The following is a 24,117-nucleotide window of genomic DNA, read 5'->3' as shown; positions in this document are numbered from 1 at the left end:
TTTCTCTCCATGATCTCTCTCGCTCTCACTCAAATAAATAAAAATAAATCTTAAAACAAAAGAAATGCAACAAATTTCTGTACATTGATTTTGTTTCCTGAGACGTTGCTGAATTCATGTATCAGTTCCAGCAATTTTTTGGTGGAGTCTTCTGGATTTTCTTTTGGATTTTCTCCATTGAGTATCAAGTTGTCTGCAAAAAGTGGACTTCTTTCTTGCCAATTTGGATACCTTTTATTTCCTTTTGTTGTCTGGTTGCTGAGGCAAGGACTTCCAGTTCTATGTTAAATAACAATGGTGAGAGTGGACATCTCTGTCATGTTCTTGACCTTAGGGGAAATATTCTCAGGTTTTCCTCATTGAGGATGATGGATCTTTTGTATATGGACTTTATAATGTTGAGGTATTTTCCCTCTATCCCAACTCTGTTGAGGGATTTTATCAAGGATGGATGCTGGATTTTGTCAAATGCTTTTTCTGCATCTATTGAGAGGATCATATGGTTCTTACCCTTTCTTTTATTGTGGCATATCACACTGATTGATTTGCAAATATTGAAGCACCTCTGAAGCCCAGGAATAAATCCCACTTGATTGTGCTGAATGATTCTTTTAATGTACTGTTGGATTTGATTTGCTAGCGTCTTGTTGAGAACTTTTACATCCATGTTCATCAGGGATATTGGCCTGTAATTCTCTTTTTTAGTGGGTCCATTGGTTTTGGAATCAAGGTAATGCTAGAAGTTTGGAAGTTTTCCTTCCATTTCTATTTTTGAGAAGAATAGTTTGAGAAGAATAAGTATTAACTCTTTATTTTTTTTAAGATTTTATTTGTTTATGTATTTATGTAGGTATGTATGTATGTATTTCAGAAGGAGGGAGAGAGCTTGTGAGCAGGGGGAAGAGCAGAGGGGGAAGGAGAGAATCTCAAGCAGATTCCCCACTGAGCATAGAGCCCAACGAGGGGCTTGATCTCACAGCCCTGAGATCATGACCTGAGCCAAAATCAAGAGTTGGAGGCTTAACCAACAGACCTATCCAGACACCTCAGTATTAACTCTTTTTAAATGCTTGGTAGAATTCCCCTGTGAAGCCATCTGGCCCTGGACTTTTATTTATTGGGAGATTTTTTTTTTATTACTGATTAAATTTCTTTGCTGGTGATTGGCCCGTTCAAGTTTTCTATTTCTTTCCGTTTCAGTTTTGGTAGTTTATATGTTTCTAGGAATTTATCCATTTCTTCCAGATTGCCCAGTTTGTTGGCATATAATTTTTCATAGTATTCTCTTATAATTGTTTGTATTTCTGTGGTGTTGGTTGTGATCTCTCCTTTCATTCATGATTTTATTTATTTGGATCCTTTCTCTTTTCTTCTGGATAAGTGTGGCTAGGGGCTTATCAATTTTATTAATTTCTTCAAAGAACCAGCTCCTGGTTTCATTGATCTGTTCTACTGGGTTTTCTTTGGTTGTTGTTGTTGTTTCTATATCATTTATTTCTGTTCTGATCTCTATTATTTCCCTTCTTCTGCTGGCTTTAGGCTTCTTTTGCTGTTCTTTTTCTAGCTCCTTTAGGTGTAAGATTAGGTTGCATATTTGAGATTTTTCTTGCTTCTTGCAGTAGGCCTGTATTGTCATATACTTCACTCTTATGACTGCTTCTGCTCCATTCAAAGGTTTTGGACCATCATGTTTTCATCTGATCTGCTGCTTGGTCCACTTTATGGCCAAAAAATTATTAGCTTTAAATATTCATGTGTTACTTATAGCTTCGGCCACACAGAGAAAATGATTCCTAGTCTGACTCCTGAATTCCAGGTTCTGGGGGAAGTGACTTGGAACTTATTCCTATTCCTACGTCACTCACCTTAGTTGTGGCCAGAAGATAACTACAACATTCTACAAAAATAGCTAACAATAGCTCTGTATCTGAGAGGCAGTTAAGGGCAATAGGGTGCTAGAGCAGTCATAATGACCTACAAGAGCCAATTGTTAGATTTTCAGAAATTCTGGAAGCTGGTTATTAAACACAGGGATTATTAAAAATTAGATTTATGTAAAGTGATAGTTAAGTATATTATATTAAAAACAGAAGTAACAAATTTCAAAACTGATCACTTCCTAATTTTTTCAACTAAAATTTAACATCTGTGTTCTTGAGCTTATCTGCATTTATACCTATTACATCTGCAGAGTGGAAATAATATATATGTTACTGCATACTTCTCAACTCTGAATTCAGTAATGTGATGTCACATTCGTAGCTTGAAATAGGTCATGGTAGGAGTATTTACACCAGAGAAACTGGCAAACACTAGAAAGAAGGTTTTTTTTTTTCCTTCTGGAGAGCTGGTTGTTAAATATTTACCAGCTCACCATTGGTTAAAGGAGTCAAAATACCCTTTACTCTACTATTTATTACTTCTACTGTACTAGAAGATAAAGTTCCTTCAAACTGGCTATAACACAATTGATTCTAATACAATAGTTTCTTCTATGATTTTTGATATTCTAATCAAGTTATAAGAAAACTGAGTATGTACCCCAGTTAGCAAGATTTGAATTTAATTGTTTATGAAGCTTCAAAGACACCCACATCCAAATGTATTCTTTATGGTAGAATTTGTTCTTCAAATGATTGACTTACAACATTTTTCTAATCTTATCATCAGTGGTAGTAAAGGATAGAGGTTAACGGCACAGATCCTGGAATCAGAAAAGGCAGGTTCAGACTAGTTCTGCAATACACTAGCCATGAGTTTCTGTCTAGCAATCTGTAAAATAAAGGTTAAATGAGAGTGCACATGAAGCACTTTTTATAACGCTTGACATGTAATCATTACTCAGTAAATTTTGAATTGTTATCTTAGGACATTATTGTTCATGTATCAATTGCCTTCATCTCTAGTTTCCCTAACTCTCCCAACATATGTGTACATGTATAAAACTCTCACCCATGTACTACCCATAGACTCGGTATGATGGACCTGTACTCAATTTAGATTTTCAAGTTAGAATCTCACTTACTGAAAAAAAAAAAGCATTTTTTAATTCATTTTCATATTTGCTTTCAACAAATAATGGTTGAACAACTCCTTATTTAGTACTATGGAAGGATAAAGCTGTAGACAGCATAAGAATTATACATTTCTAATTTTTCAAAGGATTTTAAAAATTGTTTACCATTTATTTTCATAAACACTTTATAGAGAACTATACCATTCTGGCACTCAAATTATATGCATCCCAATTTTTGTTCAAAAAATAAGATGGTGGTTTTAAGACTAAATTACTGCTCACCAAGAGGTGACAGTGCATTTGGAGAGCCAGGTATACAAGTAGCCACAAGGAAGGCAGCAAGTGTTATGGGACTACAGAGCAGACAGTGGTCACTTGAGGCAAACTGGGTGACAGCTAAAAAAAAAAGTAATACTAAATAGTTTTCATGGTATACATACTTAAAGAACATTGATTAAAATTAAATAAAAGTAGAAAGAATATGTCACAGTTAGAAAGCATGTTGGATTCCTGATACAGAGCACGGAGATACCCAATACACAGCCTTTTAGGCAAGTGCCACAAAAGAAAATAAACTGGAACATAATTTAGGATACAAAAAATAGCTCCGATTGTTTCACAGGTTTTACTGACTTAATTACATCTCTAGCAAACACCTCTCAGAAGTGGGAATTACTTGTTTCCTTCTAGAATCAATCCATCATTATGGGGAGTTAGGGTTAAATTTGTTTTTTTACTTTGACTACTCTTTATGCCACGGACAGCACTTTAGTCTTCTGTTTTTGACCCTGTGGATTTTTTTTTTTTATTCACAGCCTCTGGCTTATCTATTTCTGCCTACTTTTCTGTTTTCTTTTAATTGAGATATAATTGACATATAACACTGTATTAGTTTTAGGTGTACAACATATGATTTGATATATGTATATATTATGAAATGATTACCACAATAAATTTAGTTAACATCCATTATCACACATAGTTACAATTTTTGTCCTTGTGATGAGAACTTTTAAGCTTTACTCTCTCAGTAATTTTTAAAAATGCAATACAGTATTATTAAATATAGTCACCATGATGTATATTACATCCCCAGGACTTATCTTCCAACTGGAAGTTTGTACCTTTTAACCTCCTATCCTTATTTTGCCCACCCTCCCACTCCTTGCCTTTGGCAACCATCAATCTGTTCTCTATATTTATAAATTCAGCTTTAAATTTTTTTTAAATCTTATTTTTATTTTTTATTTTTTTAAGTAGGCCCATGTCCAGTGTGGAGCCCAACACAGGGCTTGAATTCATGACCCTGAGATCAAGACCTGAACTGAGATCAAGAGTCAGATGCTTAACTTAATGAGCCCCCCAAGTTCCTGTGGGTTTTTTTAGGTTCCATATATAAATGATATCATGCAGTATTTGTCTTTCTCTCTCTGACTTATTTATTTTAATTAGCATAATGTCCCAAAAGTCCAACCATGTTGTTGTAAACAGCAGGATTTTCTTCTTTTTTACAACTGAATAATATTCCACTGTGCGTGTGCACGCACGCACACACACACACACACACACCATATTTTCTTTATCCATTCATTAATCCATGGACACTTTGGTTGTTTTTCTACCTTGGCTATTATGAATAATGCTGCAATGAACATGGAGGTGCAGATATCTTTTCAGAATAATGTTTTCATTTTCTTCAGATAAATACCTAGAAGTGGAATTGCTGGATCATATGGTAATATTAATTTAATTTTTTGAGGAAACTTCATACTGTTTTCCATGGTGGCTGCACCAGTTTGCATTCCCACCAACAGTGCATGGGGGTTCCCTTTTCTCCACATCTACCTAATACTTGTTATTTATTTCTTTTTAATAATAGCCATTCTAAGAGGTGTGAGGTGGTATCTCATTGTAGTTTTGACTTGCTTTCCTAATGATCAGTGATGTTGAACACATTTTCATGTACCTGTTGGCTATTTTTACATCTTCTTCTGGAAAAATGTCTGTTCAGTTCCTCTGCCTATTTTTAATTGGATTGGGTTCTTTCTTTTTCTCTTTCTTTCTTTCTTTCTTTCTTTTTCTCTTTCTTTCTCTTCTTTCTTTATTTCTCTCTCTCCCTCCCTCCCCTTTTCCCTTCTTTCCTTCCTTCCTTCCTTTCTTTTCTGCTCTTTTTTTTTATTTTTTTAAAGATTTTATTTATTTATTTGAGACAGAGAGAATGAGAGAGAGAGAGCACATGAGAGGGGGGAGGGTCAGAGGGAGAAGCAGGCTCCCTGCCGAGCAGGGAGCCCGATCCGGGACTTGATCCAGGGACTCCAGGATCATGACCTGAGCCGAAAGCAGTCACTTAACCAACTGAGCCACCCAGGCGCCCTTCTTTTCTGCTCTTGAGTTGTATGGGCTTTTTAAAAATATATTTTGAATATTAACCCCTTATCAGATATATGATTTCCCCATTCCATAGGTTACCTTTTCATTTTGTTGATATTTCCTTTACTGTACAGAAGCTTTTTTTAGTTTAATGTAGTCCCACTTGTTTTTGTTTTTGTTGCCAAATCCAAAAAGTCATTGCCAAGATGAATGTCAAGGAGCTTACCCCTATGTTTTCTTCTAGGAGTTTTATGGTTCAGATCTTACATTCGAGTCTTCAATCCATTTTGAGTTGATTTTTGTGTATGGTGTAAGACAGGTGCCCAGTTTCATTCTTTGGCATGTGGATATCCAGTTTCCCTAGCACCATATATTAAAGACAGTATCCTTTCCCTTTTTGTTGTTGTTGTTGTTTTTGTTCCTTTTTTTAAGAGTAACAAATGTTTCTTCAGAAATGGATAAGTAACACAAAGTCTCCTTCCTTATTGCCTCTTACTCTCCTTTTGAACAAAAGAGACACAGATGGGGAATGTAGGAGAGTGAGAGATAGAGACACAAGAGAAACCACATTCTCTTCTCTGTTTCCCATGATGACATCCCGTTGAGCAGAGGAGAAAAACAGGCTTCAGCCCTCAATGTATCATATGGCTATCCAGAGGACAATGTCCAGATGGCCAGGCAGCTGCAGCTGGGCTCAATGTAACTCTGTAATAACCAGAGCAGCCTGGCATGAGAATAGGATGGGGAGGGGAGGGTAAACCATGCAGGCAATGTATTCACTGTCCCTCCTTGAAACAGAATCCAAGCAGTGATCCAACTGCCCCCAGTACCTGAGAGACCAGGTCCGACTGTTTTGTGGGTGCTCTCTTTGGCCAAGAGGGGGAAAAGGTAGGAGGAATGTCTTCCAGCTTCTCCCTCTGACCCTCCCCCCTCTCATGTGCTCTCTCTCTCTCATTCTCTCTGTCTCAAATAAATAAATAAAATCTTTAAAAAAATAAAAAAAAGAGCAGAAAAGAAAGGAAGGAAGGAAGGAAAGAAGGGAAAAGGGGAGGGAGGGAGAGAGAGAAATAAAGAAAGAAAGAAGAGAAAGAAAGAGAAAAAGAAAGAAAGAAAGAAAGAGAAAAAGAAAGAACCCAATCCAATTAAAAATAGGCAGAGGAACTGAACAGACATTTTTCCAGAAGAAGATGTAAAAATAGCCAACAGGTACATGAAAATGTGTTCAACATCACTGATCATTAGGAAAGCAAGTCAAAACTACAATGAGATACCACCTCACACCTCTTAGAATGGCTATTATTAAAAAGAAATAAATAACAAATTTAGAGAACTAAATTTGTACCCATTCAAAGAAGAAGGAGGGAACAAAAGGGACATTTTTTTTTTTTTTTAAAGAACTAAAAAGTAGAGCATCATCAGGCACATTCCTTGGATTTCCCAGACCTGGGCAAACTCAGAGCTGGAGGACTGAGCTGGGATCAAATGCTGGGTCTTTTCAGCTTCACAGAATTAATTCTAGATTTTTCTTCTTTGCTGGGCTAGCCCAAGCAGGTCATGAGAGGCTCTTAGTACCTCAAGTCCCTTTTACTTTTAGGCTTGTGTCTTTCACAGCACTTGCTACTGGTTTTGTAGAGCTCCCTGAATCCTGCTCCCAAGTCGCTCCAGGTCTGCCAGCCTGGATTCCCATTAGAGCACCAATAAACAAGCAGGAGACTGAGAATGACACTGGAGCAAGGACACTGGTATTCAGGGGCTGTCCTTGGGTTCTATAGGCTCTATCTCCAAATACACTCATTGGAGCATTTGGGCTTCAACATAGGAATTTGGGTGAACAAGTTCTATCCATAGCACTACACTAGGCTAGAATGAGCAAATTAAGGGTGGGATTACCAAATCCAGATAGGATAGCCATATAGTGTTGACTGCTAGGAATTGGGCCATGGATAGAGGGACAGAGCCAACCTCTGGTAACCCTACAGAGAGGGAATCACGAAAATCAACAGTTAACCTTCATTTTCCTCCTACTTTCAGATCTGTTTATGCCTCCCATTATTTGAACTCAACCAAAGCCATGGAAGGGAACCAATTGGGCAATCTATATGGATCAGCTTTCTACGGTACAGAGCAGGGTGGAGAGTGTGAAAAATGTGTCAAGGCAGCCAGAGATATATAGCACATTCATATACCAAGATGCTATCAAGAGAAGGAAAAGAGGGGAAGGAAAAAAATTTTTAAAAACCCTAAAAGACTAAGCATTTACTTAAAAGAAACTTACCTACTCAGTAAAATAAAGATAACAATAATGCCTCATGGGGTTGTTAGATGGATTAAGTGAGGTAAAATATAGCCAGCATTCAGAGTACTTGCACAGAGTCAGTACTCAGTAAATGCCAGCTACTGATATCATGGAGAAGTAAGTAGAACAACTTTGGAAGCCCAGAATTCTTTAAATATCCTGGGAGTAGATAATTATTTTTTAAGTTATGCAAAACTCTGAGTTTTTTTAATACTTATATTTTGCAAATCTGCTTCTTATTTTGAGAAATAAACCAATATAATTTTTGTTAAAGGAGGCAAGGCTGCCTTCTGTGGTACACAAAAATACTAAACGAAACTTGACGTTGATATCTTGATGCAGAAGAAAAGGTTCAGGTACCTGGTTTCAAATCAGAAGATTAATACATTTCCAAATGTAAGGATACCTGGTAATATTTAAATAGTATTCTTATTTTTATTGACTTTTTAAATTTAAAAACTTACTTGTTGTTATAATAAATATTTAACCTACAAGCTGAGTGTGCAGTTTAAATGAGATAATATATGCGAAAGAGAAGTTCTAACTAAATGTGCCAGTCAAATGTTATTTTAAGATTACGTAATATGCTAAATTGTGCAAGCAGGAACTCAGTGTTATACCAAGTGCACCACTACATTACATTCAGTAGTTCAGAAATATTTACTGTGGTATAGTTAATGTGCTTCTTCCTCATTCTTTGGCAGTTCTGGAAAAGTTTCAAGCAATTTGTTACCAGAAAGGACCTAGTCTTACTATGAACCAGACATGAATTCAGTCAGATTCCAGAAGGTGGTGCAGAATACATATTTAAATATGTTTAATGATTCCTATCAAGGTATTTTTAAATCTTTATAAACCTACTTCAGATGGGTTCAGGACATTCTTTCTCCAACCTCTTGATTGTGTTATTTTATAAAAAGATCTCATCCTTAGGAGGCATGAGTGAAGATTATTTTCAGTTACTGCTTAGCTCTGATAGGATAATCATGGATTAGGGAAAATGGCATTTTGATATCACCTCAATTTTTTTTCTGGCTGTTTCTCTTGCTCTTTCTTTAAAATTATTAAAGAAAATCTCAAATATATTTTTAAGAAAGTAGAGGAGAGGGCGCCTGGGTGGCTCAGTTGGTTAAGCGACTGCCTTCGGCTCAGGTCATGATCCCGGAGTCCCTGGATCAAGTCCCGCATCGGGCTCCCTGCTCGGCAGGGAGTCTGCTTCTCCCTCTGACCCTCCCCCCTCTCATGTGCTCTCTCTCATTCTCTCTCTCACAAATAAATAAATAAAATCTTAAAAAAAAAAAAAAAGAAAGTAGAGGAGAGTATGTCTGTCCATGTAGGCATTACCCATTTTCAACTCATAAGCAGGTGTCTTTCATAGCTAACCCCCCACCTATAAGCCCAGCTCTTGATCTAGTTTATTTTGAAGAAAACCTAGAGACCGTTTCATTTCATTTGCAAATATTTTAGTATGTGTCATGAAATTATAAGAATTCTTTTTTAAGCATAACTTACAACAAAAAAAATCAACAGCAAGTTTTTAAAATCATCAGACATTCACTCAGTTTTTGAAGTTTGTTGATAGGTATATGTGAGTATGAGTATGTGTTTGTGTGTGTACTCATGTATTCAAATCAGTATCTAAATAAGGTCCAAGGTACTAGCTTCATAGAGCTGCTTAACAAAGTACAGCAGCTGACTTAAAGCAATAGAAATTTATTCTCATTGTTCTGGAGGCTAGAAGTCTGAAATCAAGTGGTAGACAGGGTCATGCTCCTTTTGAAACCTGTAGGGGAGAATCTTTCTCTGGTTCTTTTAGTTTCTGGTTTTTGCCTGTTATCCTTGAAGTTCCTTGGCTACATCATCAACCCCCGTCTCTGTTGTCACAAGTTTCCTTTTGTGTCTCTATCACTATGTCTCTTTTCCTCTCATAAGAACATCAAGTCATATTGGGCTAAGGGCATACCCTACTTCACTATTACCTCATCTTAATGAATTACGTATGAAACAATCCTATATCCAAATAAGATTACATTCTGAGGTACTTCAGGTTAGGTCTTCAACATATTCTTTTTGGGGGACACAATTCAACCTATAACATCCACAGCTTATATTTTTTTACATTTCTCATACGTTACTTTAATGTATAGATTACTCACTCCTGTAAAGTTTCCTATTGCCTAGATTTTGCTAATGGTATTTGTATGGATTGCTTAAAATATTCACTGTGCTTTTCCTATTCCCTAGAGGGATTTTTCAGCATGAGCACTATTGGCATTTGGGTAGGACAGTTCTTTGTTAGTGGACAGGGGTGTCTGTGTGTGTGTGGGGGGGGTAGTTTTACAGGCTTGTGCGCCTTAAACAGCATCCCCAGCCTCTATCCACTATGAGCTACTAGTTCTTCTGTTGAGCCAACTATAAATTGCTCCAAAAATTACCAAATGTCCCCTGGGTGCAGAATTATCCCTGTTTGAAAACCACTGACAAACGTTTTCCTGGGTTTAGTGTTTTGGTAAGATTATTTCATAGGTAATGTTACGTATTTCCATCAAGAGGCACATAAAATCTGATTGTCTTTCAGCCTTTAATAATCATTGCCTTGATCTGTATTTCATTAATACCTGTAAAATGGCAATGTCCTAGTTTTATCATTGCTTCACCCTGGCCATGTATTAGCTGGAATACTTACATAGAGAAACTTTCCTTCATTAACTATTTGCTTGGTAACCCCGAGATACAGTTCTAATTGGAAACACAAGATCAATGATTTCTCTGTTTACCAGTTTTCAAAATAACTTGTTCCCTAGCATCATCCAAAGAGGACTGAGGGTTTTTATTTTTTTTTTTTGAACTATTACAGAATTTATGAGTTGAAACATAATCCAATGCAGTTTTATCTTTACAGATGCTCAAAATGTCTCATATTTGGCTAGTGGGAGCCACTTTAATTAGCAACTCTTCTGAGTCATTTTGACAGGATCCTAGCATTCTTTCATCATAGCTTTCTGGTATGACAAGATGTCCTAGGTTCAAATTGTATCTTTGCCTTCCCTATATCAATATTCTTTAAGATTTGGGACTGAGTCTTCTTTACTCCTCACTCTATATAATCTTTCCAGGAAAAGATTCCAACTACCTTCCTCCCATATCCCCCAGAATCCATACTCTAGATACATAGACACTTCAATCAGTAATATTGGCCAGGGTAAGGCACCTGAGAGGGATGATGGAGGCCACGTCTCATTGAAAAATGTTTGATTAAAACCATTACATTTCAACAAAAGCACACAAACACTGTGTTGGTTCAAGATCAGCAGGCACCAATTTGCAACCTGTGTTATATAACCTAGCCTTGGCCTGATTTAATGTTGAATATTGTGAAAAATATGTTTCAGAGACTGTAGATTTTATTGTCTTCCTCTGAGGAGTGCTGATCACTTTGAACTTGTGTATGCTTGGTTTTACATTTTACAGGCGTGAATCTTTAGAGAGCCCAAGGTGTTTTCCATTCCTGCCCTCCAGTGGGCTCAACCTCAAAATTCTCTTTTCTCAAATCTTGTACTGCTTTTGTTTTAGTCTAGGTCCTGATTAGGCCCTTACTCCTAAGATATGGCCTGTCCATCAAACACTATTTCAGTCAGTCATCCTCTCGTTATCTGGGCTCCAGCTCATTGGCGCTCTCCTTACATCCTTGACCATACCATGGCCTCTTTCTCCCTCAGAGCCTTTGTATGTGCTGTTCTCTGTCTGGAAGACTCTTACCTCCACCTTTTATTAGGTATCAGTCTCAACTTCACCTCCTCAACAAGGCCTTTACTAGTTTTTCCACATAAAAAGCTCCTCTCCCCAACTCTGCTTCACCATAATAGCATCTTACTTGTTTCTTTCATAGAATTCATCATGATTTTTAATTTGTTTACTTATGCCTTGTCTCCCTAACTAGAATGTAGAGTTGAACTCTTTGAAGAAACTAGATCCTATACTAAATGAATTTTTTAACCCCAGAGCCTATAATAATATTTGGACTGAATAGGAATTTAACAAATACTATCTGACTGAATTAATAAATGAGTAGAACATTATATAATGCTTTTCTTGTTTCGGTCTTTTCTTACCTAACCGTTGAATATCAACCTGAATTGAACCATGGGCAGCTTTGCCACCTAGGGCCTTTTTTTTTTCCTGAAAAACATCCTTCTACCCACCATCTTTGCCCTTTCTCCCTTTCACCTAGACTAGTATGTTTTTTAGTTCTCAAGTAGGCTTAATTTTCCCTTCTCCAGAAAGCTTTCCTTGACTCTATTCTGTCCCTACCCCCCCCCAAGTCTGAGTAATGTGCCCCTGAAAATTCCAGTTACATTCTAAGTTTACTTGAGGCACTATTTTCAATTGGGTGGGGGCCAGAGGTAAATTGCATAGACTTGAGCCATGTTACCTCTACTCATGACATTGGGCACTTTAATTTCATATTACTTCACTTTCCTTTTATGTAAAATAAAGCTAGTAATATAATCTAATTGGGCTTTTGGAAGATGAAATCAGATTGTATAGGTCAAGTCCTCAGAACAGTACCTGGTACACAGTAAAAACACATAATTTTCAGCTGTTACTATTACACACGAATTTTCTGTTAACTTATTTCTTCCATATATTATACTGGAAAATTCCTTAAAGGCAGAAATACTGTTCTGTTTACTCTTCATTCCTAAGCATCTGATACATAGCTGGGTTTTATATTACCAGTTTTTCCTTCCTCTTTTTCCTGCAGGCCCTCCTTAAACTCTTTCCACAGATTTTAGCTTGGTCTCAATTTGTTACAATGGCCAGCACACTCTATACTATTTGTCTTTCTTTGAACATGCTTAGTTTGTTTTTATATAACAATGTTACCTTTTCTTCCCTTCAAAATTTCCTTCCCTTTTAAACTCAGTTATGGAACAGTGAAGCAAAATGACATTTTCATTCCTTTGTTGGACAATGAACTTTCTGAAAGTTTCCTTGCAGATTTTATCATATCATGTAGTTAGGTAATTTTTGGTCACTTCTGTAGTTTCAATTTCTCAATACTTTGTTTAAATCAACTCTGTACCCCAGCGCCTCGATAAATGTTTAAATCAAATTTGCTACTATATGAATTACAAAGCTATACTAAAATACAATAGAACTAATTTCCCCAATTAACAACAAAACTAGTAGGCTTTTGTGACAAGCGAGCGGGGTGCATCCTGCGCTGCCTTTGGCTAAGCCTAGGGCACCAACTTAGAAAGTGTTATCTGGCAACCAGAGAACAAAGTGGCGACTGCAAAGGACCGGCCCAGACTTATCCTAAATCTCTGGTTTCCAGAATTGGATCAGAAGTTCCGCGGAACAACCGGAAGCATTTTTGCGCTGAGTGAGGTCCGTCAGTAGGCTTTTCAGGTGAGAAAACGGCGACACCTGGGTGTACGCACCGCTGCGGACGGCCAATAAGCTATAACTCCGGCGACCCAATCACTGAAAATGAGACTCAAGCCGGGGACATCCGGGCTGTGGGAGACGGAGCGACGTGCAAACGTTATCACGTTTCCCGCTTCCCCGCCCCTCTCCGCACTGTGACGCTCCCAGGGAGGAACGAAGCGTAAACAGCGCAGGGCATTTTGGGAGCGGGATTGTTTCGCGCAGGAAGCAGGCTCCATTTTAGCGCCGCCCGCCGTCGCCATCTGTTTCCCTTCCCTCCCCCTTACCCCCTCCCGTCCCCAAACCCCATCGAGAAGGCTGGGCCTGGGGCGCTAGAGGTTGGAGTAAAAGGAGAAAAGGGAGAAAGGGAAGAAGCGGGAAGAAAAAGGGTGAGTCGAGAACGGTGAGCGGTAGAGGCCAAGGTGCGAAGCGCGCAGCCCAGCGGCCGGACTGACGGACGTGCCCGTGCTACGGCTGCCGCGGCTGCGGCGCCCGCGCGAGTCGCGTCGAAGCGGCGGCGGCGGCGGCGGCGGCAGCAGCAGCACCAGCAGCACCAGCGGAAACAGGAGGGGAGCAATGGCGGCCGACAGCCGGGAGGAGAAAGGTTAGTGCGGAGAAAGGTGACGGGTGGAGGCGACGCTCTGTAGTGGGTCGATGGAGCCGTGGTCGTCGTTGCGGAGTGGGGGTTGGGGAGGTTAGCTTGTCCCGCGCGGAGCCGATCCTTCCCACCTGAGACACTTGGACTCCCTGGAAGAACCCAGGCCTGCCCTTGGTCTTCGATCTCCGTTTGACCTAGCACTTCATCTCGCCTAGGGTTGGTTTTCGTGTGTGTGTTTGTTTTTGTTTTTTTAATCCTATTCCCCTCTTCACTTTCCGTTTAGCAGTCCTGGGCGCGGCTTAGAGGGCCTGTGCTGAGTGGCAGGCCCTTAGGTTTATTTCCTGGTAGGATTATGCGGATGTAATGCGTATTTTCAGAACGACTCTTTCTCTCAGGCAAAATTTCGAAAATCCTTAATGCCACGATCAAAACGATGGCAGTCTAGTAAGTGCCCATATTTAAGAAGTTGTACAGGTGGATTAGTAATGTCGAGAAATATCTACAAGTAATTTATGGCTCTTCCTGTTAAATAGGCAAAGTGGCAAGAATTGTCCATTTAGTTCCTCGAATACTTATTTTGGAAAACATGATGTATGAAGAGATATTTACATGATACAGGGTTGGCAAAAATAATCCTGGCCACTATTCTGATAGAAACACATTGTGCTAGCATCCAAAGGGTACAACCGGGAGCAAACGGATGTAATTTAGAGAGAGCTGGGGGAATAATATTACAGTGAGATACAGGAGAACTGATGTTGGCAGAATGGAATGTCATGTCTTTTGAAATACCGACCTCCCAGGCCCTACAGATATTAATGAATATCCTGGATCAGTACCCGTCTGGAGAGTAGTCTGGATTAGATGCTGCCTTTAGGGTCTTTTCTAACTTTAAGGATTACCATGATAGTTTTGGAAAGGTTATAGTTGATAAAAAATATGGCACAGCTGCTGCCCTGTATCTCATAGATACACTCTTTTGTGTGGCTAGTTAACTTGGGGGTGGGGATTTGTTAAATGGATTCTAAGGTCAAGTTGTATTAGGCCTATGATCTCTTTAATTTTTCTCCTTAAGAGAAAGAAGAGTCTTCATGCTTCAGTAAACTGCTCTAGGATAGGGACAAGCTTGGGAAGTGGTGTGTTTGGGAATATGTTTAAGATATTGCTGCTATGTTAAGGCAATTCAGCGATTAGGTTGTAGTAGTTTAATTTACCTTCCTTAAATCTTAAACCCACCTCACCACCCATTTTGAGAAGTGTGAAAGGGATGTAAACTTCAGGTTACAACATGGTGTTAGTGACAAAAAGAAACTGCTCTTAATTAGTAAAGTCAGTTATTAAAATAGATGATTTTAATCAATAAAAATTAATTCAGTCAACATTTGATTGTATCAGAGTGTAATCTGTGAGCTGTGTGTATGGGAGTGGGTGGTGGTTGTGGTGGGTGAGGTAAACCAAATACAAAATGAGTAAAAGTCCAGTACTTCCCAAGAATTCGTTGTTAAAATGAACATAGTTGTTAAGTCAGTAATAGACACAGTAACATACACTGTGGAAGAAAAGTAGGTTATGTTTTAAAAATTGTTTTAGAAATGGATGTAGTGATGAAAGTGCAGTCCAAATACATAAACTTTATAACTATTCTTAGGGACTTCATAATGCCACCTATTAGCTATACTTAGATTAAGTCGTCCAACTTTTGCAAGATCTCACATTTGTATAGTTTTAAAAAATTAGGGGTGCCTGGGTGGCTCAGTTGGTTAAGCGACTACCTTCGGCTCGGGTCATGATCCTGGAGTCCCGGGATCGAGTCCCGCATCGGGCTCCCTGCTCGGCGGGGAGTCTGCTTCTCTCTCTGACCCTCCCCCCTCTCATGCTTGCTCTCTCTCTCTCTCTCTCATTCTCTCTTTCTCACATAAATAAAATCTTTAAAAAAAAATTAACTTAATATCTGTAGTTGAATTTATCTCTATTTTAAAACCTCTGATGTAAGTGCTTATTTTCATAGTTTAGATCAAAGATTGTCTCTAGGTTACTGGGAAAGCTGGCAAATACAAACCTACTGGAATTGCTTATGGTGTAATGAGAAGATTTCTAGAATAATTCATTTTGCCAGTAAGGAAACTGAGGTCCAGGGTGTCTCACTTACTTGATCATTGTCACTCAGCTAGAATAATAACCAGAATTAGAATACCTAATTCCCTCTTCCTTCTCATACTTCAACAAGGAAAAGTGGGAAGTGAAATACTTATTACTTATCTTATATGAAACATTATGAAATTTTAAAGTTAAGCCCTGTAAGAATCTTAGACTTGTCACAGGCCTTAAATGATTTCATGAATGATACAGAATCTTGTTAAGAAATGAGTTTAAATTGCAGAAATCTGCTGTTAGTCACAGAACAGTTAAAAGACTTGGTTATAGAGTCCTTGGATTTTTGGGCTTTGCATATTAACTGTATAATAAACATTAACTTCTATAATGCTTCTATAATACCCATACTTAGAAGCTGAAGCCTGTGTAAATTGCCAACTCCCTCTCATTCCTATGGTGTTTTATGTCCAAAAAGTGGATTTAAAAGATACTGCACTGTTGGTGGTGTTAACTGTTAGTTTTTCTATATGAGGAATACATATCTTTTCTATTTTAAACACCTTGTATTCATTTTATTTCTTAAGCTCTTATGAAGTTCTCTCCGAAAAACAGTGTGAAAGTTTAATATATCCAAAATTAGGGTAATGAGTTAACCACTTTAATAAGTAATATGTTTTCTGCATTTCCAGACTGAAAGCTCCATCAGGGCCAGGAGTCTGTCTCTCTTGTTCACCAGGTTCTTGGTGAACAGTTAATCATGACTCAGAGCCTTGAATAAATGACTTCAAGGTTGGACTTCAGTGGTAACTCATTATGAGACATTTGCTATTGCTGTCAAAGCTAAGGGTTTTCTCAGTTTAAATTGTATGTGTACACACACAATCATATAGGCAGGTACATATGAATATGTTCATACAGTTATATATACATAAACACATATTATATGTACATGGTATAGCCCTCACTATAGTAAGTCCTTAGAAAAAGGTTGACTTCCTTGGTCCACTTTAATTAGGACTTTAGAAAGCAATAGAGTATGTATTTGATATTCCAGTGTATTTGTTTTACCCGTAATAGAAATAGGATAAAAAATTCAAAATGCTCTCCTTAGACTTCAAATTGTATGCTTATTGGAGAGCAGCAAATTTGTGTGGGATGGGATACGCAAGTTTCTACGCTTCATTTAGTGGAATGACAGTTTTGAATGACAAACAGTAACTGAGACTGGTCTAGTGTAAAATGTAACAGAAGGGGAGTTTCCAGGAATTCTTTCTTCTTGTCAAAGTCCATTAAGATTATATTAAATGAAATAAAATAAAAAAATGTACTTTGGTGTTCTGTGTTGTAAAACAAGAACGTGTGGTATATTTAACTGCCGGGTTGTCTTTGTTTAAATATTCTAGGTCTTAGTTTGTTGCTGGACCCTCAAATAATACTTTGTATCTCCTGACCCAGAAGCTTTTGGGTCCTAAACAATGCACTGTGTCTCAGAGAAAGGTTAATTTTCTACACTGATACCCTGGGAGTGGCCTTCCTGGGCCAGGAATTTCAAGATTAAAGCATAATTCTGGTGTAGTGCAAAGAGCACTAAATTTGGATTCATAGTTGTGAGATTTTAGTTAAGTCACTTCAGTTCTGTAGGCTTCATTCTGGGATTCTTGAACCTGGTGGTTCAAGTACTTTGAAAGCTAGTTAGATTTCCAGTTTCCCATGATTATCTAAAACAAACAAAAATCCCCCAATAGAACAATAAAAAACAGCCTTGTTACTCCTAACATCTTGACATTTTTTGAACAGGCTTTCTAAAGACAGTGATTCTTTTTATTTTCTTGTTTTGCTTCCTGTACCCCTGGATCTGTACCTTTATTTCAAAACTCAGTTTGCTAATAGTTTGCGATGATAAATAAGATTGTGGCTAGCTTGCATCAGTGATGATAGTGAAGTCCATCTACATCTTGTATTGTGAAAACAAAACATTCACAGATAGCACTTCCACAGAGTAGTCACGCTGGCAACAACCTGCATTTTTGTTCTGTTTTTGAGGCAGTGTTTAATAAGTCAATTGCAAATGAAAATCTGAATTTGGGAATCCTTTTGAAACTTTGGAAGATTGGACAACATGGTGCTTGAGTTTTGTTAAGGCAGTTAATCCACTAGAGGTGTGTAGGATTGTCCTCTTTAACCATTTCTACTCTTTCACAAAGTATCATGCATACCAAATTTATTTGCAGCTATTTAACATTGTTATTCAGGAGTTACAGGCTTACATGCATACTAGGGTCAGACAGATAAAGTACTTGTTTAATAGTTAATAGGTATTAGGTTAAAAAAAAAAGTAAACGAGCAAGCATGGTCTGTGTGCAGGCGGTATTCGTAAATACACATGTTTACCAGGCATAAACCCAGATTGTCTCTTGCAAAACCATGACATATATTACCTTTTCTGTCTCAGGACTGCTCCTTTTGGTTGCTTTCAGGTGAGAATCTGGTTCCTTAAAGACCAAATCGTCCTTTTAAAAAATGCAAGGTGTGCATTTTTGTATTAAATCCTTGGAGTTTTAACAACAGTGTCCAAGAGCTAGATTCATACTATAAATTGTTAGTGTATAACTTTTGGATGAATTTGAATGTTAGCTGTAAATAGAAACACTGTTTAATGAATAATTTTGTGTTTCATTTGAGCTAATTCATTGTGACAATTCATTTTGTTGTGGCATCTTAAACAGTTGAGTCTTTAAAATAATTTTCAAAAAATACTGTATTTTTTTTTTTTTTTTAAGATTTTATTTGAGAGAGAGAGAGATCATGAACAGGGGACAGAGGAGAGGGAGAAGCAGACTCCCCGCTGAGCAGGGAGCCTGATGTAGGACTTGATCCCAGGACCCTGGGATCATGACCTGAGCTGAAGGCAGGCACGTAACCGACTTACTGAGCCACCCAGGTGCCCCAATATTGTATCCGTTGTAAAGACTTATCCAAAAACTATGTGAAGTGCTTTATCTTATAGAAATATTATGCTAGAGTTATTTTTGTAGTACATGAATTGTATGTTCATAGAATTCTTCTTAATCTGGCACTTGCTAACCTTTGCTGTTTTACTGTTTAACATTCTTAGGTTGGGGTGCTGCTGTCAAGCTGCTATGAAGGAATTGAATATTTAAAATATACAGAATAATAATGAATATTAAAATATACAGTGTATATTTTAGGACAAAGTGATTTAAAACTCTTAAAAATTAAGTTTATTTAAAAAAATAAAATAAGAATTAAATTTATTAAGTTATTTTAAAGAAGGTCACTCTAGAAAACTAATGGGTGTTATTTTATCTCTTAAAGAGAATTATTTTTCTTTTTCCAGAAGGGATATATATGCCAATGATGATTAGTCTTCAGCAGCAGTAGCTTCTGAGAATATTAAAATAATATTTACTTTCTTTATAATTCATTCTGGGTTGAAAAAGTGGATTGAAATATGTACAAAGTGTACTTTTTCTAGCCAATGAAAGAAGTGGTCAGAGAAAGAGCTTAAGTTAGCTTTATAACCCAATACTGTTAACTTTCTCATTTTAAAACCGTATTTTCGTTTTTAAAAATACACCTTACGTTTGTAATTAAAATCCTTAAGTTTAAACAAAACTAAGTAGATGGTGATAGCTTTGAAAACACCTACCAAGTATTTGACACTTCTCCATCATTTAGGTAGAGTCTGTGTCTCCTCTGTTTGAACCTGAATAGACTTTTGTGATTGCCTCTGAATTAAATACTGAACCGAGCTTCTGCCTGGCCTTTTCTCTTTTGGGATGTTCATATTTAGAGCCCTAAACCACCATGTAAAAAGTCTGCCTACCCTGAAGCTGCCATGGTAGAGCATGACCACAGAAAGAAATGCCCTAGAAGCCTCAGCTGTTTTGAGTCTTTCTGGTGTAGATGTCAGCTAGACATGTGAATGAACAAGCCTTCAGGTGATTCTAGCCCTACCCACCATCTGACTGCAGCCACATGAGACACCTTAGTTGAGTCCCAGAACCATAAGCAATAATAATAAATGATTGTATTGTTTTAGCCACTAAGTTTTGGGATGGCATGTTACATAGCAATAGATAATTAGAACATGTATATATTTGTTAAAAAAAAATTCTTTTGTGTGTTCTGGACCAGATTTTGTGTATAATGTATCCTGGTCATTAACACAAGGTTTGTGGCAAGCAAGGTTTATTAGAATTTGATAGTGATAAAGGAAAGGTTAAAAACTCAAGAGATTCAAATAACTGTGCTCCTGTTCCTTTCCCCAAACACTGATCTTTTTATTCTAAATGCCTCTTACCAGAAGTGAAGAAACTGGAGCTCAGACTGGGACCTTTCTGAAGATAACCTAGCTCTTAAATGATAACCTGGATTTTCTTCCAAATCCAGATCTTCTGTATATTATATTACAGTAAATATATAAGGGGTTTCAGTAATGGAGAAAAGTAATTTAAAATGTCACTTATATTAGGGGTTGGAAAAACCCACAAGGGTTTGTCACATGTTGTTCTTTGCACCCCCCCACCCCCAAACACAACCTTTAAGATGCAGAAGCCATTCTTATCTTGCTGGTCAAATAAGCCATAGGCTGAATTTATTCTGCAGATCTTCATTTGTCAGTATTGTGATAAAACACAGGTATTGATGTCATGAAATATAATATGGATAAAAATGTAGACCATCAAGTGAGGATGTAGTGTTTGATCTTAAATTTCAAGATGCTATAATGTCAGTTACACAGAGCTTTCTGGTGCATTAATTTGAAATTAATCTAGTGCACATGACTTTTTAATAATAATTTGCTTTTTTGTTTGTTTATACTTTGTTTAAAGGTTTTTCTAATGTTCCCCATCTAATTTAACTCTAGATTTAGAAAACCTGAACTGTAGGCTTGTACCCATCTGTTTCTAGACACATGAATTTGGTCACCTTGTACTTTTGAGCTCCTGTTTCTTTATCTGTGAGGTAATGGATGATAAAACATACTTTAGGTGTTTTATGTATGTATATAATATATGTGAAAGTGGTAAAATGTTTAAAAAAAGTAAGCATTGGTTAATATTTATTGTCTTAAAAATTTATGGCTGCTTTTTAAAACTGCAGTCTCTGCATTTGACAAATAAAATTATTTGTTAAGGCTTTTTTAAACAATATTCTTTTTTTAAAATAGGGAAACCATGATTCAAACGTGCCTGAAATTTAAATTGATTTAAATTAACCTGCACAAATCCTTCATTCTGTGTTAGATTTAGCACATATAAAGTGTATAATTTCATGTAAATATTCAGGCTTTTGGGTTGATATTCCTAATATAGAGCTAGTGATTTCATGAAAAGATTTGTGTAGCACTATGTTTACATAATTGCCTATTTCATCCTGATAGGGTTTTTTTGTTTGTTTTTGGTTCAGAAATGTTGTTGATTCTTGTGAAGATCTGTTAGATACACTTTTTTTTTTTTTAAGATTTTATTTATTTGACAGAGACAGACACAGTGAGAGAGGGAACACAAGCAGGGGGAGTGGGAGAGGGAGAAGGAGGCTTCCCGCTGAGCAGGGAGCCCGATGTGGGGCTCGGGCTCGAACCCTGAGCCGAAGACAGACGCTTAACGACTGAGCCACCCAGGTGCCCCTGTTGGATACACTTTTTTTACTGACTAGAGAACTATAAGTAAAAATAAAAACAATTCATATAGTATATATATTCATTTTAGAAAAACAGTAAAGTGCCCTCTTACCACCAAAGAAGTCAATTGTTATGCCATTCCAGCATATGTAGTTTTTGATTTTTTTTTTTTTTAATTTTGTTTGTTTATTTGAGACCGAGATAGCGTGCATGCTTTGTGGGGGAGGAGCAGAAGGAGAGAAATTTCAAGCACACTCCCCGCTTAGCTCTGAGCCCAACATAGGGCTCAATCCCATGACCCATGAGATCATGACCTGAGCTGAAACCAAGTGGGACTCTCAAAGAACTGAGCCACTCAGGTGCCCCTAGATGTTTAAGCAGCAACTGTCTAACAAGACACTGAGGAAGATGTGTTCTTAAATAGCAACTGTGTCTGACTCCAAATACTGAGATGTTACTTTTTCTGTATCCTATCTGACTTTCTTATACCTACATTAAGTATTTTAGTTCTCTTCAGTCACTGATTTCTGTCACCCTTTGGAGATATTTTAGTTTCATTTATCCTGTTTATAGACCTCAGGTCAGGTTAATTATTACCCTTGCTATAATTTTTAATGGGCTTTGCTTTTTGGTTGGAGCCATAAAATAAAATGTCCTATCTCATCAGTGTTCATGACTTTGTATTTCCTTCCCTTTACCACACTTTAAATTTGGAAAGATATTTTTGGCACCAGAATACTTAGTATTCAAAGCATTTATCATTAGCTTTAGTGTATTATTTAAAAATAATATTTTTTTTTAAAAAAGATTTTATTTATTTGAGAAGAGTGAGCAAGAGAACATGAGCAGGGCCTGAGGGAGAAGGGAGAAGCAGACTGCCTGCTGAACAGAGAGCACAACATGGGGCTCTATCCCAGGACCCTGGAATCATGACCTGAGCCGAAGGCAGACGCCTAACTGAGCCACCCAGGCGCCCGTATAAAAGAAATCAGCTTTTAAAGTAGTAAATATTTGCATGTATTTCTAGGGTTTATTTTGTCCTATTGGAAATGGCGGGGGTAGGGATGCAGTGAGAAAACTGAGTTACAGGTTTTCACGATCATTCAGTGTGTCAATTATAGTCAACAGTTCACTTGCCTTAACAAGTTAACATGTTTCATAGTTTATACTAGTAGTCTGAAATGTTTCTGATTGTGTAGCACAGAAGTTCCTTTTTTTTTCTTTTAATGTTATTTTTGACATTTTTTTGACAGAATAGCTATAGGAATAGTACAAAAAAATTTTTTACCTTTCAACCACATTCCACAAATGTTAACTTTTTACCACATTGTTTTTCTTGAGGACGTATGCATATGCAGACACACTTTTTTTTCCTGAACCGTTTGTCAGTTGCAGACATGATACTTCTTTGTCCTTAAATAGTTAAGTATCTATTTCTTAAGAATTAGGACTTTTACTTATTGATAGTACTATCAAAATTCAGGAAATTAACAGTGATATTTAATCTACAGACCTTATTATAATTTCACTAGCTTCCCGGTTATGTGCCTTATTCAGTTATCATGTCTTTTTATTCTCATTTAATCTGGAGTAATTTCTTACTGTTTGTAGTTCATGACCCTTCATTTCGGTTTATTTGATGTTTTCTCACATATAGGTTCAGAGTCTGAATTTTGCATAGGAGTATCACAGAATTGTTGTGCCTCATTGCCAGGTGGTCTTTGATATTGATTTGACTCACTGTGGTTAAGTTGGAATCTGTCATGTTTCTCCACTGTAAAATTATTTTTTTTCTTGGTAATCAGTAAGTATCTTGAGGATTACACAATCCTTGGTAAGTGTGTGTTTATGTTAACACACGTGTATTTCTGTACTTATTTTTTGTGCACATTTTAAAGCAGTTAGAAAAATTAGAAATTAGAAAATGAGCTACAGATGCAGAAATTCTTAACATTTTCTTTTTGTACTCCAGGATATCCTTTCATACCCTATGGGGTGGGTATATACTACTCCTGGCTTTGTAGACCAGAGGTCTGTGTCATGTCCTTTACTTTGTATGGTTTTATAAAATTAGTCTTGTGTATTGATCCTGAAATAAAATGTCTTTGAGGGTTATGTTTTCATATTTATGTAGACCCAATGTAGTAGTTCAAGATAAATGCTAATGGTAATGATTTTTCCCTATTTTTAATTTTCTTGCTTTCAGATGGAGAACTAAATGTACTAGATGATATTTTGACTGAAGTACCAGAACAGGATGATGAACTGTATAATCCAGAGAGTGAACAAGATAAAAACGAGAAAAAGGGTATGTAATATTTTTAATTTTCTAAAAAATAAGTTTAGAGATTTAATTTATTAAGAAAGTGACTTTGTTTTTGTTCTTATTACTTGAGTCCGTTAACACCAAAAGTACAATCATAACAAACTGTACCCAATTCTATGTGAATAAAAGTGATCTATTTTTTTTTCAGTTGTGTGAAATGTCTCATACATGAATTTATTCCAAAATTTGCAAGCTTTGTTTTTTTATGATTAACATTTCAGAAGATATTTTAAAGAAATGAGCCTTTTTTCCCTCTTTGATACATATTATTTGTTAATCTTTGGTGAAACAAATAGAATGCCTAAAATATATTTATATGCTTTCTTTACATTGTATT

General features: G+C 37.0%; 1 protein-coding gene across 3 annotated transcripts in view; it reads left to right on the top strand.

The window, feature by feature from the left end:
• The first annotated feature begins 13,329 nt into the window (after positions 1-13,329).
• The window catches only part of YTHDC1 (YTH domain containing 1), a 35,952-nt gene continuing 25,164 nt past the window's right edge, over positions 13,330-24,117 (top strand). For 2 of the 3 annotated variants that reach the window (XM_035004878.1, XM_035004877.1), the window contains exons 1-2: positions 13,330-13,719; positions 23,661-23,762. In XM_035004878.1, the coding sequence (XP_034860769.1) occupies positions 13,692-13,719; positions 23,661-23,762 (130 nt within the window). In that variant the 5' untranslated portion in view covers positions 13,330-13,691. Of the gene's footprint in view, positions 13,720-13,774; positions 13,930-23,660; positions 23,763-24,117 lie in introns of those variants that run through there. The other variant, XM_035004879.1, reaches the window with a different exon arrangement.

This window comes from Mirounga leonina, unplaced genomic scaffold (assembly GCF_011800145.1).
Source record: "Mirounga leonina isolate KUSES-001 unplaced genomic scaffold, KU_Mleo_1.0 Mir_129, whole genome shotgun sequence".
NCBI lineage: Eukaryota > Metazoa > Chordata > Mammalia > Carnivora > Phocidae > Mirounga > Mirounga leonina.
Note: the sequence above shows the minus strand (reverse complement) of the source record. Positions and strands in the feature narration are given on the sequence as shown.